This window comes from Oryctolagus cuniculus, chromosome 7 (assembly GCF_051225735.1).
Source record: "Oryctolagus cuniculus isolate XC-2025 breed Fujian yellow rabbit chromosome 7, ASM5122573v1, whole genome shotgun sequence".
Lineage (NCBI taxonomy): Eukaryota > Metazoa > Chordata > Mammalia > Lagomorpha > Leporidae > Oryctolagus > Oryctolagus cuniculus.
Genome location: NC_142873.1, coordinates 146,379,106 through 146,398,056, shown reverse-complemented (window position 1 = coordinate 146,398,056; position 18,951 = coordinate 146,379,106). Strand labels below are relative to the sequence as shown.

The following is an 18,951-nucleotide window of genomic DNA, read 5'->3' as shown; positions in this document are numbered from 1 at the left end:
CAGCCCAGCAGGGAACAGCATCTCGGGGCCCTCAGAGTCCCACCTCCCTCCTCAAGTGACCGGCACCCTGGCTTTGCCTTGCCTGCATTAGAACTGGAATCCCACACCCTAGGTCCCCGTCAGTCCTGAGCAACCGAGTGGGGCTGATCCTGCTCCCTCTGCTGTCCTGGGCCCTGGACACAGCTCAAAGCAGGCGGGACCTGCGGAAGAGGAGCTGGGCCAGTGACTGCAGCACCTTCTGCCTGGCCCTGGCACTGACCGTGGGCAGGTCCCAGAGCCATTTGTGGTAGCGAGTGTGGAACGCGGCTCGTCCTGACCGAGCAGTGGGAGGAAGCGAGCGGCTCCACCGGCATCAGTGACTCCTGCAGATCTGCGCACCCCCAGGTCTCATGCAGGACGTGCGGCCCCAGCTGGGAAGCTTGTGGAAACGCCCTCCTGCCGCCAGCCCAGTGGAGATGGGCTGGGGCACTGAGGCCTGACCCAAGGCCTCTGCTCCCCCAGTGCCGAGCGCCCAGCTGTCCTGGGGCAGGCGTGGAGGGGCGGCGCGCTAGGCTGCTGCTTGGGATGCCCGCGTCTCATCTCGGAGGGCCGGTGTGAGACCCAGCCACTCCGCTCTCCACCCAGCTTCCTCGGAGGCAGCCTGGGGGACAGCGGACAGCGGATGATGGCTCAGCCTTGGGCCCCTGCCATCCACGTGGGAGACCTGGACGCAGATTCTGGCTTCTGGCCTCAGCTTGGCACCGACCAGGTTGTTGAGGGCATTTGGGGAGTGAACCAGCAGATGGAAGCTCTCTCTGTCTCCTCTGTCTCTCTTACTCAAATAAATAAACCTTTGGGGGGTGGAGAACAAAGCTACCTATTTGGGGGTAGTCTTCCCACAGCCTCTCCTGACCCCAGGAAGCAAATCTGTCTTCCTGCCAGGTGGGAGCCACGCCTACTGTGAGCCCTTGAGTGAATCCACTGGCTGGCTGATCCCAGCCCCAGCCCCCGACTGTGGACCCCGCAGAAGCCCCTGAGCACTCCTGGGCATGGTGGCGTCGGTGCCCTCCCAGGCAGACCACCTCTCTCCTCCCTCCTCCAACGGCCTCCCTGAATCCTGTGGCTCTCGATGCCTTGTTTACAGGCTGGCAAATGCGGAGCCCACGCCCCCCTGCCCGGGAGCTCGGAGAATCAGATTCACACCTCAGTCGCAGCACCGCCAGACCCAGGCGAGCCCAGCCACTGTTGTTCCTCCTGTGGCCGGCCCGGCCGCCTCTCACCCACCCACCAGCAGGTCCCCTCGCAGCCTCACCACAGCCCTGCCTCTTCTGCCCCTGCCCGGGTCCTCACCCGCCACCCCAGCCCGGGTCCTTGCTGTCAGCGCTGGCCTCCTGTCTCCCTCCTTCCTCTCCTGCTCCTCTCAATCCCAAAACAAACAAACTAAACAGCTTTTCTAGGACATCCTCTCTATGCCATCAGATTCACCAATTTAAAGTGTACAATTTGGGGGCCAGTGGGTTGGGCTACTGCCTGCAACGCCATCATCCCATATGGGTGCTGATTCAAGTCCTGGCTGCTCCACTTTTTTTTTTTTTTTTTTTTTTTTTTGACAGGCAGAGTGGACAGTGAGAGAGAGAGACAGAGAGAAAGGTCTTCCTTTGCCGTTGGTTCACCCTCCAGTGGCCGCCGCGGCCGGCGCGCCGCGCTGATCCTAAGGCAGGAGCCAGATGCTTCTCCTGGTCTCCCATGGGGTGCAGGGCCCAAGTACTTGGGCCATCCTCCACTGCACTCCCTGGCCACAGCAGAGGGCTGGCCTGGAAGAGGGGCAACCGGGACAGAATCCGGCGCCCCGACCAGGACTAGAACCCAGTGTGCCAGCGCTGCAAGGCAGAGGATTAGCCTAGCGAGCCACGGCGCCAGCCACTGCTCCACTTCTGATCCAGCTCCCTGCTAGTGTACCTGGGAAAGCAGCAGAAGATGGCCCAAGCGCTTGAGCCCTTGCACCCACATGGGTGACCTGGAAGAAGCTCCTGGCTATTGGTTCTGGCCTGGCCTAGTCCCAGCCATTGCAGCCAACTGGAGAGTGAACCTGCTGATGGAAGATCTTCTTCTATCTCTGGCTCTCCCTCTCTGTGTAACTCTGCCTTTCAAAAAAAAAAAAAAAAAAAGTGTGCAATTTGGGGCCAGCATGGTAGCGCAGCAGGTCAGGCCTCCATCTGTGACACTGGCATCCCCGTTCAAGTCCCAGCTGCTCTGCTCTCCAGTCTGGCTCCCTGAAAGCAGGGAAAAGCAGCAGAAGACGCCTCAAGTGCTTGGGCCCCTGCGCCCACATGGGAGACCCAGATGGAGTTCCTGGCTGCAGCCTGGCCCCAGCGTGGCTACTGCGGCCAGCAAATGGAAGATCTCTTGCTCTCTCTATCTCTCCCGCCTCTCTCTGTCAGTCTGCCTTTCAAGTAAATATAATAAATATTTTTAAGCAGAAACTTCTTTTGTGAAAAGCCATACGTTTATAAAAAATAAAGCATATAGTTCAGGGCTGGCGCTGTGGTGTAGCGGGTAAAGCTGCTGCCTGCGATGCTGGCATTCCATATGGGTGCCAATTTGAGTCCCAGCTGCTTCACTTCTGATCCAGCTCCCTGCTATGGCCTGGGAAAAGCAGCAGAAGATGGCCCAAGTGCTTGGACCCCTGCCCCCGACACAGGAGACCCAGATGAAGCTCCTGGCTTCAGATGGCTTTTGAGGCCATCTGGGGAGTGAACCAGCAGATGGAATCTCTCTTTTTCTTTCTGCAGCTCTCACTTTCAAATAAATAAATAAATACATCTTTTTAAAAAGTGTACACTGCATGCATTTGTAGGATGCTCAGGTTTGCAGCCAGCACCGTAATCCAATTCGGGCCCACGTTATCGCTGCAGAAAGCCCTGTCCCCATCTGCAGCCACGGCCCCCTCCCCACACCCACCTCCACCCCCTCCACACGCCCCTACCAACCCCTCCACACCCCTCCACATCTGCTCTCCACATCCCCTCCACCCCCTCTCCACAACCCCCTCCACTCCCCTCCACACCCTCTCCACACTCCCCCTTCACATCCCCCTCCAAACTCCCTTCCATAACCCTCTCCATACCCCCCACACCCCCTCATGCCCCCTCCACACAACCCCCATACCCTCCCTCCAATCCTCCCACACCCCCTCCACACCCCCCTCCACATCCCCTTCACACACCCCTCCACACCCTCTCCACACTCCCGCTTCACATCCCCCTCCAAACTCCCCTCCATAATTTCTCTCCATACTCCCCACACCCCCACACCCCTCCACACCCCCCTCCAAACCTCCCACACCCCTCCACACCCCCTACACCCCTACACACCCCTCCACACACCCCTCCACACCCCACACACACACCCCTCCACATCCCCCTCCAAACTCCCTTCTATAACCTCTCTCCATACCCCGCACACCCCTGCATGCCCCCTCCATACAACCCCCATACTCTCCCTCCACACTCCCCACACCCCACACACACACACATACCCCTCCACACCCCCCTCCAAACCCCCCACACCCCTCCACATCCCACACACACCCCCCTCCACATCCCCCTCCAAACTCCCCTCCATAACCTCTCTCCATACCCCCCACACCCCTGCATGCTCCCTCCACACAACCCCCATACCCTCCCTCCACACTCCCCACACCCCACACACACACACCCCTCCACACCCCCCTCCACAACCCCCTCCACACCCCCCTCCAGCCCCAGGCAACCACTCATCCACTTCCGGTCTCGAAGGCTCTGCCTGCTCAGGACAGTTCACGGAGGTGGAGTCTTGCGCTCTGTGGTCTGAGGGCCCGGCTCCTGGGTTTGCCTGGGCTGCAGCACACACCCGTCCTCGCTTCCTGTGTGTCGCCACATACGAATGCCAGCCGCTGTGCAGACCTACCCGTTCTATTTACCCGTTCATCGGTGGGAATTTGGGTTGCTCTGCTTTTTGACTGTTTCGAAGGTCTTTTTAAAGCAAGCCACCCTGGTCACACCCCTACGATGTTCTCACATCTTACCTAGAATGAAACATGTTGCTGGCCCAGCCGCTGTCACCAACGTCTCCACTGTCCCAGTAACAGAGGAAAAACACAAGAAGATGAGACCACAGGGCCCTGTTCCCTGGTTCACTATCCCTGGCAGAGCAGGAATGGAACACCCCAATGTGCTCGGAGAGCAGCAGCGCCCCCTGCAGGAGGAAGGGCCTTCGCCTCGTGCCAGGGAGACAGGATGCTACTGGGGGGCAGGCACCTGTGTGTATGAGAGACACAGAGACACAGACAGCCCAGGGCTCCAGTATGAGAGAGACACAGACAGCCCAGGGCTCCAGTATGAGAGAGACACAGACAGCCCAGGGCTCAAGGCAGGCTCAAGTGGCCGCAGCCGGCAGAGCCGCCCCCTCTTCCCGCGGGAGGGTGGAGCAGCCCAGAGTGTTTACGCCTGCACCCTCGCAGCTGTGAAGCCAGGCGGAAGCTAGAGTTCAGCGCCTCCAGGCGGAAGCAGGGCCCAGGGAGAGGAGAGGACAGCGTGTGGAGCGCCTGGATGTCACCCAGACCGCACTCCCCTCCCAGCCACCGCGTCTGCAGGGCGACGCCCAGGCTCTCCACGAGCTGGCTCCCCGCCTCCTCCTCTCCCTTCACGCACCCTGGGCTCCCCTGCTTGCGGCCACTGGACTGTGTCCTGGCAACGCCACGGGCGCCACCAAGCTTCCTGCCACTGGGCCTCATCTCTGCTGTGCCCACACACAGTGGGCTCCTCCCTGCAGGCTGTGGCTCAACAGCGGCTGGACCTCTGCCCTGTGTCGTGTCTTCTGAGGCTGGGGAGGAGACCAGCGGCCACTGACTTCCCCGGGGAGGGGAGGGGAGACCCCGCTGCGTCCTCCGACCAATCCCCGATCCCAGAACAGACCAGCTGGCCCTTCGTGAACATCTGATGTCCCTGCTACGCCATGAGATCCTCGAGAACTCGGCCCTGCGTCACTGACCTCATGGTTTCCATTTGCTGCTAGTTTTCAGCTGCCACGCTCGCCCGCCCTGGGGCCAGAAAGGAGCTGCGGGGACACCACCCAAGGCTACCTCTTGCCACAGCAGCCTCATGGGCGTGGTCCCCCGAGGCCCTGTCCTGCCTAGGGTCTGGGTTGGGAGCCAAGCCCTCTTGGGAAAGGTGCCACCAGGCCCTGCAGAGCTGACATCCCCCAGAGCCAGCCCCAAGGGCCAGCCTCTTCCCGGAAACGCACTGACCTGAGCTCACAGCTGCACCGCACCCATGCCCTCCTGCCCTCCTGAGCCCCGCAACAGGGACCAGCGGGGTGTTTGTCTTTTTTTTTTTTTTTTTAAGGCAGAATGACAGAGATCTTCCATTCACTGCTTCACTCCCCAAATGGCCACAATGGCCAGCGCTGGGCCAGGCTGAAGCCAGGAGCCATAAACTCTATCCAGGTCTCCCACATGGGTGGCAGGGGCCTAAGTCCTTTGGCCATCATCTGCTGCTTTCCCAGGTGCATTAGCAGGGAGCTGGTCAGAAGTGAAGCAGCCAGGACTTGAACCGGCACTCACAGGGGACGCTAAAGACAAAAAGCTGGAGTAATAAATGAGTCACCTGGCCAGGCCAGGGGACCACCCCTCCCTTATTTCCCAGGGGCCCGGGTTCATCCATCTTGTCTCCCAACCTGCTTTCTGCTCTGTTAGTTCTGCTTCCTGATAGAACGGAGTTTGGTTTTCTAACAGCATCTGTCGTATGCAGGGTGTCCCCAAACATTAGCAATAATGAGTTGGAAGTGGCACTGCTGGGAGGTGGGAAGCCAGCGCCAGATGTCAGCTCTTCTGTGGGTGCCCCTGAGACACGGGGCCAGAGCACAGGGCAGGGGCTGGGCTGAGCAAGCCACTCATCCCACTGACACTGTGGAGGGGCCACACAGCCCTGCGAGCACGTGCTGTTGGCATGACCGGACGCCAAGGCCAGCCAGTGGTGGAGCAGACCCCGCCTCTGCCACCGGCTGGGCCATCCCCTGAGGCCCCGGGAGGCCGGATGGCAAGAGATGTGGACTGAGATCTGGGTGCCAGAGCTCAGACGGCTTCACCTGAACACGGGTGGACAATCCTGAGTGGCAGGTGCACAGGCACTGGGGTCCACATGTCCTCGCAGCACGGGTGCTGCTGGCTGCCCGGGGCCCAGAGTCCTCCTGTGGGGGGCAAAGCAGCTGGGCCTCTGCCCGGAAGTACAGATGGAGCCCTCCAGGGGCCCCGAGGGGCTGCTGGGGACCCTGCCCACACGGAAACCTATCCCCAGACTCCACCAGCCCCCCTCCCTGAGGCTCCCCCCAAGCAGGCCCTCCCCAGGGTGCCCCAGCTCCAGCAGGGACAGCATCCCTGGGCCTAGGGAGGGGGATGTGGCCTGCTGGGTACCCGCAGCCCCTGCCTACCACAACCCCCTGAAACAGGCCACCACCCCTGCGCCAGGGCCGGGACGGGCTGGGACCACAGAGACCCCGCTGCGCCTTTTCCTTCTGTTGCTGTTGACGATGCCTGAAGACGTCTGGGAAAACAGGAGGGGTAGAAGGGAGGTGGGGCGGGTGGGATCCCTGGCAGGGGGACCGGTTGTGCCCGCCTCCGGCCTCCCCCGCACCTGCCCACTGCGGGGACCCTGAAGCCCTTTCCCCCAACCCCGGGACCCGCGGACGCACGGATTCCCACCCCCACCCCGCGGCCCGGCCCCCTTCTGCGTCCCTGCCCCTGTCTGGAGTGGCTCTCTGGACTCGGCCGGGCGGGACGGGAGCGGAGGCCTGGTGCAGGCCTGATCCACTGCAGCCGGGGAAGGAGGCCCGCGTGGCCAGGAGGCCCGCATTCCCTTCCAGACTGCACCGACGCCTTGGCCACCGCGGGCGGCCGCCGTGCGCGGGCCGGAAGCGCCAGGCTCTGGGCGAGCGCGGAGCCCGCAGCTGCAGACGGACCCCGGCCCGGCCCCTGCCGCGGCCCCGCCCCCTGCCCCGGCCCCGGCCCGGGCCCCGCCCGCAACGGCCCGCGAGTCGCGCCGGGGCCGCCCGGGAACCGCAGCCGCGCCGCCGCCATGGGCCGGGCCCGGCCGGCCGAGCGCCCGCCGCCCAGCCCGGAGCCGGACGCGCCGCCGCCCGCGCCTCCGAGCCGCCGCGCCCGCGCCCTGGCGCTGCTCGGGGCCCTGCTCGCCGCCGCTGCCGCCGCCGCCGCCGCCCGGGCCTGCGCCCGCCACGCAGAGACCCAAGCAGCCGCGCGGCAGGTGGGCTGGGCCGGGCCGGGCCGCGTGGGGTCTTGGTGGGCAGGGGTCGGGTGGGCGCAGAGGGTGTGTGTCGGGGCGGGGGTGGCTGGGCCGGCCGAGCCGAGCATCTGCCCGGGTGAGGTCGGGGCTGCCTTGGACAGTGACCGCAGACAAAGGCGCGGTGGGAGGCTGGGGTCGCAAGACAGGAGACAGCGGTGGTGCAAGAGCCGGGTGAAGTGGGCAGGCCCTGAGGGCAGGGTGGGACAGACTGCGAGGGGCATCAGATGAGGAAGCCGGGACCAGAGGGACCGGAAGGGGCTGGGGGCCCCAGGGCGGTGCAGAGGTTTGCAGGGAGACACTGGGAGGTCCTGGGGGATATGGGACCATGGTGGCTGAGTGGCTTCATCAGGGGACACAGGGAGCATCCAAGTGGTGCTCAGCCCAGCCCTTCCTCCCGAGCAGGAATCCGCGCGGAAGGCCCTGGGCACCGAAGGCTTCTTTCTCTTCTCCTCCTTGGACACGGACCAGGATCTGTCCATCAGCCCCGAGGAGTTCAGGCCCATTGCTGAGAAGCTCACGGGTAAGGAGAGGCTGGGCCTGTGCAGGACGTGTCCCGGCTTCTCTGCCCGCACTGAGCTGCAGCCTGGAGAGGAGGGACGATCCCTCAGGGGTCCAAGCGGCCCCGACCCCTCTGGCTGGTGGCTTGGGGGAGCTGCCTCCTTCCCTGCGGCCGTGAGTAGTGATGTAGTTAACATGCCTTACCCAGCTCCAGGTGCCTCACAACGCCTTCAGGGGACGTCTCTCCAGAAACCTTGGCACAGCCCTGTGTGCAAGTCCTGTGTCCTGTGTCCACAATCCTGAGTCCATCATCTGGGACGCTAAGCCACAAGCCAGGAGGGTGGAGAGCCGGGGATAGGGCCGTAGTCTGGTTCCAGGGTCCTGCGCTGGCTCCCAGATCTGAGAACTGGAGAGCACGCAGGCCAGGGGCCAGTACGCGTACTCAGGACACAAGAGCTGGTACCTGTCGCCAGCTGCTGTCACCATGTCACCCATCCCATTCCTGCCATCCATTTGTACCTCGTGATTTGGGGAGGGGGACTCGATGAGGGGCTGGAGCACTGTAATGAATTATAACTTGCCCCTCTGCCACCCGCACCCCCCACCACCGCACCGTCTGCACCCACGTCCTCTCGCATTCCTGTGACACTTCTCAGTCTTGTGGCTTTGCTACCCAGGTTGCTGGTATGGACCGGTCAGTAGGTGGCGAAAGGCACGGGGCAGGCAGCTGCGCCGGGGGCCTGAGCACCAAAGCGCTGCCCTGGGTTGGTCGGTCCGGACACAGGTTGGGTAGGCTGGCCACTTGCTGGCCTGCGACGCGTGGCCTCTGGCAGCGGGGGCAGGTCAGAGAGCAAATGCTAATTGGCCACAAGGCTGTGTATCAGTGTCTCCGTGAGGCAGGAGGCAGCAGCTCTGTCCCGAAAGCAGATGGGCTGGCAGACAGGTCAGCCCTCGTGGCCTTGCTTTTCGCTCGCATTCTGCATACATTTCTCCGAGCGTCTGCACAGCCACCTGTGCGCCCTTTGTTTACGGCCAGAGAGCGGGAGTTCCTTTTAGCCAAGCCGCTGGGCCTGCGGGCCCTTTCATTTAAAGATTTATTTAATGTATTGGAAGGGCAGAGTGACAGAGAGAGATCTTCCATCCGCTGGTTCACTTCCCAAAGGCTACAACGGCTGGGGCTGGGCCAGAGAAAGCCAGAGCCAAGAACTCCATCCGGGTCTCCCACGAGGATGGCGAGGGCCCAAGGACGTGGGCCATCTTCTGCTGTTTTCCTAGGCACGTTAGCCAGGAGCTGGATTGGAAGCAGAGCAGCCGGGACTCGGGCAGGTGCTCACTTGGGATACCAGCATCGCAGGCAGTGGCTTTACCCACTGTGCCACAGCGCTGGCCCCACTAATTTAAATGTCTTTCTCCACCAGGGGGAGAGGATAGCTCCGGGCTGTGGGCCAAGTTTTAGGAAAGCAGAGGCAAAACAAATCAATCCTAGCGGGAAACAGAGGCCAGGCAGTGGGATTGTGGGCGCGGTTCCTTTCCTGCCTTTTACAGTTTTACAAATTGTCCATAACGAGCAACGTTACAGGTAAGTCAGGAAGTGCAACTTCCTGTTTAAAAACCAAAGGGCTTTACAACGCCGAGAGGTGTGACTATTGATCTGAGCTAGCAGTCAGGCCAGCAAGGCTCACTAACAGCCCCGTGTGTTCCATCACGCCCGGTCACTCCCGGGCTTGGAGGCTCCGGGCGGCTCTGCTCTGGAAAGTGCCTGCCTGGACCGGCCAGGCAGAAATCAGAGGGCTCCTTGGGAACCGGGGCTTGCAGCAGGAGCCCCCGGGGGGTTCGCAGTCAAAGGCAGAGGCCTGATCGTGGCCCCGTCCTCTCTGACTCAGTAGCCTATGGGGTGGGTTCTGAGCATCTGTAGTTGTTTTTCTTTTTTTAACTTGCATGTTTTTTCAAAGATTTATTTTTATTTACTCATAAGGCAGAGTTAGAGAGAGAGAGAGAGCGTGCTCCCCTCTACACTCCCCAAATGACTTCAGTGACAAGGCTGAGCCAGGCCAGAAGCTGGGCACTCAGTCCAGGTCTTGCATGTGGGTGGCAGGGACCCAACTCCTTGAGGCACCGCCTGCTGCCTCCCAGGGTGCACATTAGCAGGAAGCTGGAATGGGGGTCAGGATCGGGACTGGAACCCAGGCTCTGTGATGTGGGATGTGATATGCGGGCTTCCCAGTGGCCTCTTAACTACACTGCACCAATGCCCGCCCACATCTGTAGTTGAAAGAGGCATCCTGGTGGTTCCAAGGGCCCCTGGCTGGGGACCGCCCCCGGGCTTGCATTCCGCTTGCCAGCGCCAGGCCTCCTCGCCCTATCACAGGCCTGCCCTGGGAGAGCAGATGCCGCAGACCCCGCCCCGCTTCGTTCCGCACCTGCTTTGCTCCACCTGTCGCTCGCCCCTCTAGCAGCCGGCTTCCTTCCTCCCTAAGGGGAGGTGACTCCTGCACACTTGCCGGTCAGTGCACCTGGCAGGTCTGCAAGCAGGAGACTCGAGGGCTGCGGTGCAGTGGCTGCCAGTCCAGCCCCTCCTTCCACAGAGGGGGACCCGGCCACCCAGAAAGGCAGGGCTCCCCCGGGGACACGGAGCAGGGCCTGTGTGGCTTGCCCTCCCTTCTGGCTTTCATTCGCTCTGATTGCCTTGATTGAGGCCCTGTCGGTCCCAGGAGAGCCCCAGAGCCGTGGCTGGGGGTGGGCTTTGAGTGCAACGGGCCTGGGTGTGAGTCCTGCCCCCCAGCCTGGCTCTGTGACCCCTGGGGAAGCAGCTTCTCCCCCCGAGCCCCCGCTGTCTCATTCAGCGCCTCCCAGGACTGTTGGGAGCTGGAACAGGTCCCGCTGACGTTGCCTTGGTGGGTCATGACAGCCACCTGCGTCCCACAGGGTCCACCACAGCCACCAGCTATGAGGACGAGGAGCTGCCCACTGACCCCAGCGAGGAGACGTTCACCATAGAAGCCCGATTCCAGCCTCTGCTCCCAGAGACCATGACCAAGAGCAAGGATGGGTTCCTGGGGGTGAGTGGGGTGGGGACACAGTGGGACCCCCTGCACGCACCCACACCTGGCCCTGTGCCAGGTGCCCACTGTGCCAGGCCCTGGGGCTCTGGTGGCTGTGATGCTGTCCCTGCCGTCTGGACCCATAGTCTGGTGGGGGAGCGGGAGATAGAAGTGAGTCCCTGCTGCAGGAGGGGGAATCTGGGATGGCTTCCTGGAGGGAGTGACATCTGATGGAGACTGACCACAGGGTAGGAAAGTGTGGTTGGAGGAAACAGCAGTGGACACTTCTTGTCGGAGTTTCTTTCTGTCCATCTGTCCTGTCTCGGCCCGCAGGCCCCTAGCACAGTGCCTGGCACTGACAGGTGCTCTGTTGGGTGCTGATGGAGCAAACCTGCGGTTCAACCCCTGGCAGAGTGTGGCCAAGGAGGAGGCAGACAAATGCTGTCCCCATCAAGGCCCTACACCTGCCATGGGCTGGAGCTACCCAAACTCGGCCCCTGCCCCCTGCTGCTGCCCCTGTCCCTGCCCCTGCCCCTGCTCCCTGCCCCTCCCCCATCCCCTGCCCCCTGCTCCCATCCCTTCCCCCATCCCTGCTCCCTGCCCCTACCCCATCCCCTGCTCCCTGCCCCCTGCTCCCATCCCTACCCCCACCCCTTCCCCCATCCCTGCTCCCTGTCCCTCCCCTGTCCCTGCCCCCTGCCCCCTGCCCCCATCCCTGCTCCCTGCCCCCACCCCCCGCCCCTGCCCTCATCCCTGCCCCTGCCCCCACCCCCACCCCCGCCCCTGCCCCCTGTCCCTAGGTAGGGGGGAGCCATGGGAGGCGCAGCTGTCACCAGGGGCCCCTGAGGCTCCCGGGCCCTGCCTCTGAGCCCCAGCTCATCAGCAGGAAGGGCCTCTGCCCAGGGTGCCTCCAGGGGCCGGGTCGGGTGGCCCAGGCCTCACTGAGGCAGTGGCTGCCTTCCCCTGCCCTGTGGCCTCGTCCTGCTCTTCGCCCTAGGGACTTCCATCCAAAGATGATCACCTGCCTCTCTCTTCAAGCCAAACGGGGATTAGGGAGCCGAAAGCAAGGCTGCAGGGAGACACAGAGATGACCCCCCTGCCCCCTTCCAGTCCTGGGCCCCTCCAGCTCCCTCGGCTGCCCTGCCCTGGAGCAGCTGCTGCGGCCGGGGCTGTACCTGCTGGGCCCCAGGGATGGCCACAGGGGCTTCTCTGGCAGAACAGGGCCAGGCACGCGGCGAAAGTCTCCCCCATGCCCTCAGTTGCCTCCTCTGCCCACACCTGGGACGGGGCGCCTGCGTGCTGGTGCCCAGTGCCCAGAGCTCCGGCCCTTCCTGGCCCAGGTCTCCCGCCTCGCCCTGTCGGGCCTCCGCAACTGGACGACTGCAGCCTCGCCGAGCGCTGTGTTTGCGGCCCGCCACTTCCAGCCCTTCCTGCCGCCGCGGGGCCAGGAGCTGGGTGAGCCCTGGTGGATCATCCCGAGCGAGCTGAGCGTCTTCACCGGCTACCTGTCCAACAACCGCTTCTACCCCCCACCGCCCAAAGGCAAGGAGGTGAGGGCAGCCGCGGGGAGACCAGGGCCCCTGGCCTGGGCCCAGTGCGGTCCTGACCCCTGCTCCTGCAGCTCCCCCGCCTCCCGCTGGGCCTCCGCCCTCACCATCCCAGGGCCCCTGGGCCTTCAGTCCAGGGCTGAGCCTCACCCGGGGCCCCCAGGCCCGGAGGGAGCCCACACGCCAGTCTGGGGTCTGCACCCCTCCCCAGGTCATCATCCACCGCCTCCTGAGCATGTTCCACCCGCGCCCCTTCGTGAAGACCCGCTTCGCCCCGCAGGGGGCCGTGGCCTGTCTGACTGCCATCAGCGACTCCTACTACACGGTCGTGTTCCGGTGAGCCGGCCGCCAGCCGGGCCTGGGGCACCTGGTGGGGGGGGGGGAGGGGAGGGGAGGATGGAGGGAAGGGCCCCCCCAGCACCCCGACTCAGCTGTCCTGGTGCCTCAGCCGCAGTTCCCCAGCTGTGGGTCAGGGTGCTGGTGACACCCTCATAGCGCCACACAAGCATTCAGAGGGAAATGTGGGGGGCTGGTGGCCGCCATGGTGTCATCCACACGGAGGTGTCGTCCACCCAGAACGCCCTGCAGCGGCCGTGGGAGAGCAGGGGAGGGTCAAGGCTCCAGGCGGAGGTGCCGAGACCTGGGCCCCCAAGGATGGCAACGTATGGCAGGCCTCGCGCCGCTGCCTGCCCCCTAACCCAGCCCTCCCCACACACACAGGCGCTAGGGGAGGCTGGGGGCACCCTGGCTCAGCAGACCCCTTCCCCACAGGATCCATGCCGAGTTCCAGCTCAGCGAGCCGCCCGACTTCCCCTTCTGGTTCTCCCCGGGCCAGTTTACTGGCCACATCATCCTCTCCAAGGACGCCACCCATGTCCGTGACTTCCGCCTCTTTGTGCCCAATCACAGGTGTGACCCTGCTGGGGGAGGCGGGCTGCAACCCAGGGGCACTGAGCAGGGGGTTCCTGAACTGGGTAGGACAAAAGGATCAGCCAGTGATCAGACCCTGGCTGCACGGACCACCCACCTCTTCCAGGGTCCAGCTCCAGACTCCGCCTCGCCCAGCCCCAGGCAGTGGGTTGTCAGTCCTGGAGCGCCCCCAAGTGGTGGATCTGCAGATTGCACTGGGCAGATCCCACTCCTGCTGTCCTTGGGAGGCTGTGGAGCGAGGCAGTGGCGCGAGGATAGCACCCACTCCTGCCCCACCATGGCCCTGACCGTCTCACAGCCTCGAAGGCTCGTGGGCTGTGCATGAGACCTGGCTGGGAGAGCTGCTTGTGAACTGTCAAGGGCATGGCCGGGGGAGGCTGATGTGGCTCGAGCGCCTTGGGGAGAGGAAAGGGCCCAGGCTCTGAGGTCAGAGTCTGGCAGCAGTGAGATCCCGGGTCTACCTGGCGCAGCCTCAGCGTCAGGGACAGTCTGTGCTCCCGAGATACAGCCTGACACAGGGTGTCCTCTGCCCCGGCCACCCCAGGTCTCTGAACGTGGACATGGAGTGGCTGTACGGGGCCAGCGAGAGCAGCAGCATGGAGGTGGACATCGGCTACATACCGCAGGTGAGCACACAGGCGGCCCCGCCCCGGAGGCCCCGCCGCAGGGCCTCTCAGGGCCTCTGAGACGCCCCCCGACCCCCGCCCAGATGGAGCTGGAGGCCACGGGCCCCTCGGTGCCCTCTGTGATCCTGGACGAGGATGGCAACCTAGTCGCCAGCCGCCTGCCCTCGGGGGAGCCCCTGCAGTTTGTGTTTGAGGACATCACGTGGCAGCAGGAGCTGAGCTGGGAGGAGGCCGCCCGGCGCCTGGAGGTGGCCATGTACCCCTTCAAGAAGGTGAGGGGGCCGGCGTGCTGGCCGGAACAGCCACATGGGGCTGAGGCGGGGAGCTGTGGAGCAGCCAGTGGGCACGGGGGCTGAAGACCTGCCGGCCCGGCCTTGCCTGGGGAGCCTTCCCTGTGCTGTTTAGAACTTGGAGGGACACACTGCTCAATAGCACCCTCGGCATGCACACACCCACACTCAGACACACGGAGACACACGCATACACGCAGACACCTGTGTACTTACATAGGCACACACATAGACACACACTTACACAGATGTGCATGCACAGACGTGTGTACACACAGACACATGCATACACACATGAACATGTGTGTACTTACATAGGCACATGCATAAACACACTTATACAGATGTGCATGCACAGAGAGACATGTGCACACACGGACATGTACACATGCACACATGTATTTACATGGATATACATGCATAGACACACACATGTACACAGTGATGTGTATCCAAACACGTGGACACACGTGTACTTACATAGATACACGTGCATAGACATATGCTTATACAGGTGTGCACACACAGACGTGTGCACAGAGACACATGCATACACAGACACACATGTACTCACAGACACACATACATGGACGTACACATTTATAACGACATGCACACACAGACACATGTACACAGACACACAGAGACACATGGATACACACACATGTACTTATACACACCCACATTTATAATGACGTGCAAACACATGTGTACACAGAGACACAGAGACACACATGCATACATAGACAGCACACACTTATATATGTGTACACACAGAGACACATGCGCACACACAGATGCATGTGTGCTTACATGGACACACATGCGTCCACACAGACATATCCCTAGAAATGCACGCACATTCCCACATAGACACATAGACACACACACACGCATACATACGCGCACACACGCACGCACTGTGCATTCACAGGGCTGAGCCACACACAATAGCTCTGCCCACCTTGGCTCGGCTCCAGGTCACCTACCTGCCGTTCACTGAGGCCTTCGACCGCGCCAAGGCCGAGAAGAGGCTGGTGCACTCGATCCTGCTGTGGGGGGCGCTGGACGACCAGTCCTGCTGAGGTGAGGGGGGACAGGGACCCTCAGCCCTGTCACGTCATGCCAGCGCCACTCTCCTGGAAGAGTCCCGAGGGCATGGGGCGTGCGGAGAGGAAGCTTCCGGACACAGAAGAAGGGGCAGACTAGGCTCAGACCCCACGCTTTGTAGCCTGGCGACCTTGACAGAGTGACCCCCACCCCGTCCCCAGCCTGCGCTGGCTCCCCTCCCCCCAAAGCCAGTACTGTCCCCACCCCCACCCCCAGCCTGTGCTGGCTCCCCTCCCCCCAAAGCCAGTACTGTCCCCACCCCCACCCTGAGCCTGCGCTGTCTTCCCAGAGGACACTGGAGTTGGCCCCCAGAGCTGTGAGGATGGTGGCAGCACAGCCTGACCCTTGAGAGAGTTGCACACACGTGAGAAGGGACAGGGCACGCTCTAGGGCATCACACATGCGTGGTCAGGGGGAGGGGCAGAGGCCGGAGCAGACGCGGCCCCGGAGACCTCAGGGTGTCGGGTGTGGGCACAGAGATGAGTGCCCGCAGCCAGCCAGTCCCAGGTCCTGGGCTCCTGCTGCCGACCAGGATGAGGAAGGGGGGTGGGGGGCCCCTGACTTAGGGAGCGCACAGTGTGGTGCAGAGGCTGACGCTAAGCGAGGAAGTGCAGGCGAGGTGAGTGTCACACGAGGCCAGAGTGGCGCCGGATGTGGCTGGGGCATCGAGGAAGGCTTCTTAGAGAAAGTGACTTTTCAGCGGAGACCCTAAAGGACTGGGTAGGAGTTTGTCAAGTGACAGGAGGGTGTTCTGGGTGGAGGGACCATCTGTGCAAAGGCCCTGGGGCACAGAGAGGTCCATGGATGTAAGGGGCTGTAGCTGTCTACAGATCCCTGAGTCATGTAGACCCCCCACCCCACGCCTCCGCCCTGCAATCCAGGACGGCACCGAGGCAAATTGTGGTCACCAGCTGCTCCCCGCCTACTCTGAGGCAGCTCTGTCTGTCTCCCGGGGCAGGGCCCACTGTGGGGCCCCGGACACTTGCCCAAAGCCAGACTGTTGCTGATGGAACCCCCTTGCCACCCCTCTGGACAGGTTCGGGGCGAACTCTCCGGGAGACTGTCCTGGAAAGTTCGCCCGTCCTCACCCTGCTCAACGAGAGCTTCGTCAGCACCTGGTCCCTGGTGAAGGAGCTGGAGGACCTGCAGGTGAGCGGGCAGGTGCGCGGGCAGGTGCACAGGACAGCCCCGCAGGAGCCCGGGTCCGGCCTGGGGCGGAGAGCTCAGGAGCGCCCCTGTCCCCGCAGAACAATCAGGGGAACCCGTCCCACCGGGAGCTGGCCAGCCTGCACCTGGAGAAGTACAGCTTCCCCGTGGAGATGATGATTTGCCTGCCCAACGGCACCGTGGTAGGCACCCCCGCACCGGCCCGCGGGCCGCAGCCGCGCCCGCCTCGCCCAGCTTCGGGTCTGGCGCTGCCTCCTCTTGACTGCGAAGCCCTGAGCTAGTCTCCTGACCAGCCTGGGCCCGGTCACTCACATCCATACGTGGGGACGCTCCAGCGGGAAGGGCGACTCTCACCACTCCCTGGGCAGCAGCCAGCACGGCCCAGGGCCAGTCAGCACAGCCCTGGGAAGGAAGGGAGCAGAGCCAGGCAGGGTGCCCCAGGGGCGGGCCCAGCCTGAGCCAGGGTTCAAGGCCCGCCCCTGCCTGAGGACCCCTTGGGCGGCCTCACCCACGTCTCTCCTGGGGGCCTCACAGCAGCCTTGGGAGGCAGAGGATCTCTAGGGACAGGGAGGCTTACAAAGGCTCCGGGACGGGGCCAGAGTAGCAGACGGTGACGAGGGGCAGCTGGTGGCGAAATGAGCTGGCTGCGGCGAGGCAGCTGGGGGAGCAGCCCTGGCGAACGTGGGCAGCAGGGGTCATGGAGCTCAGGGGCGCAGGAACGGAGGACAGAGGCCATTTTGAGCGGTGGGGGTCAGAGAGGTGGTGAAGGTGACATGGGAGGCACTGGGGTTTTGCCCTGAGGCCGGGGTGGGGAGGAGCTCCATCATTGTCGGGCCCTGCGGGAGCAGAGGCAACAGAGGGTGGCCGGCGGGGTCGGGGTGGGCCACAGCCCGTCGCTGCACCGCCTTCCACTGTCGCCCCAGAGTGGCCAAGCCGGGGCCCTCCTCACCCAGCCCCTCCCCTAGGTCCACCACATCAACGCCAACTACTTCCTGGACATCACCGCCCTGAAGCCCGAGGACGTGGAGAGCAACGTCTTCCGCTTCTCGTCCACCTTCGAAGACCCGTCCACGGCCACCTACCTGCGCTTCCTGCAGGAGGGGCTGCGGCGCGGCCTGCCCCTCCTCCAGCCCTAGCTCGGGGCGCCGGGTCTGCAGCCCCCACCCGGCTCCCAGTCAGCCAAGGGTGGCGGCCCTAGCTCTGCCCCGGAGACGGTGGCATGGGGAGGGACGCGGGGACACAGGTGGGGGGACCCCTAGCTCGGACCACCAGCAGCAGCCCCTGCCCACCCACCTGGCTCTGGAAGCTGCTGGGAGCTCCCCAGAATGCACCTGGGGCGCTCTCCCTGGGCCTCGCCTCACCCCACCCAGTCACACAGCCCGGGTCCTCACCAGCTGCGCTGTCCTTGCTTTGACCCCACTCCCAGAGGAAACTTCAAGGAGCCCCAGCCCGGGCAGCACTCCGTCTGTCTGGAGCCCTCTTCCCGGCCACGTGCCCTGCTGTGCCCGATGTCCCCGGCTGGGGCCGTCCCCGGTGGACACAACGTTCCAGAGCCTCTGGGCGGCGCCTCCCTTTCAGAAGTGGAAACTGCACTCACCCCTGTGCTCCCAGCCCACGCGGCGGCCTCGTGACGGGACACCGGAGCCCCGGCAGGGACTCACGGCGGCGCCAGCTGCCCGGGCTGGGCGTGTCTCCCTGCCTCCAGCCAGGAGCCCCGCTGAGGCTGGCCCTGAACCCGGGGCCCTGCAAGACGGCTGGTGCCCCTCCGACTTCTAACTCCTTGGAGGTCTGCCCAGCAGTCAAAGAACACAAGCTCCCCCGGGCCAGCTCTGTCTCGGCCACCAGGCGTGCCCAGACCAGCTTGCCCACGACCCCCGGGGTGAGGGCCAGAGGGGCAGCACAGCCGGCTCTCCTGGGCCACTCCTGAGCCATGGGCCATGCCCAGCCTCTTTTTTATACATGCAGAAAAGCGTTTTTACAGAACTTCCGCAGTTTGTAGGTATTTTGATAACCCCGTGATGAGAAGGGAGGGGCTGTAGCCCTCTGGCAGCAGCTCCATGACAGCTGGGTCTGAAACCCCAGAGGACCCAGCCTGATGTCCCTGCTGCTGTGCGGGTGGGACGATGGCCCCTCCCTTCTCTTCAGCTCTGACCTGCCCTCCGCCCGGCCCCAGGGCGCCCTGGGAACCTGCCTGGAGGTGGGGCCTCTCTCTGCCTGCCCCCTTCTCTGTCCTCCACCCCAGGGGTTCACCTCTCCCTCACCCGCCCTCCGTGGGAGTGCCCACACGGAGCCAGCCACGTTCCCCACGCCGTGTCGGGTATAAATCAGCAGCAGGTGCTGAGCCAGCTACGATGACGCGTCCTTGTGTTCTCTCGCATCCAGCCTGCAGGGGGGCAGGGCATGGTCAGCGGGCCCATTTTGCGGGT

General features: G+C 63.7%; 1 protein-coding gene and 1 long non-coding RNA gene across 4 annotated transcripts; one reads left to right on the top strand and one right to left on the bottom strand.

The window, feature by feature from the left end:
• Positions 1–6,779: 6,779 nt before the first annotated feature.
• On the top strand, positions 6,780–18,877 carry SELENON (selenoprotein N). Of its 3 annotated transcripts, none has more exons than XM_089301333.1 (12): positions 6,780–7,277; positions 7,719–7,836; positions 10,740–10,873; positions 12,196–12,405; positions 12,614–12,738; positions 13,174–13,311; positions 13,877–13,958; positions 14,042–14,230; positions 15,229–15,334; positions 16,395–16,507; positions 16,606–16,765; positions 17,491–18,877. In XM_089301333.1, the coding sequence occupies exons 1-12, from the start codon at positions 7,092–7,094 to the stop codon at positions 17,721–17,723; spliced, it is 1,794 nt and encodes a 597-aa protein (XP_089157459.1). In that variant the 5' UTR covers positions 6,780–7,091; the 3' UTR covers positions 17,724–18,877. The 3 variants fall into 3 exon arrangements, 2 of the variants coding, with proteins under 2 accessions (XP_089157459.1, XP_069935158.2); XM_070079057.2 differs by having other exon boundaries at positions 6,784–7,277; positions 16,606–16,707; XR_016211222.1 differs by lacking the exon at positions 15,229–15,334 and having other exon boundaries at positions 16,606–16,707.
• LOC149125791 (uncharacterized) lies at positions 8,890–13,861 on the bottom strand. Its single transcript, XR_016211225.1, has 2 exons — positions 13,430–13,861; positions 8,890–9,105 (listed from the first exon to the last, which is right to left on the bottom strand). It is a non-coding gene; the product is annotated as an uncharacterized LOC149125791 (long non-coding RNA).
• Positions 18,878–18,951: the final 74 nt, after the last annotated feature.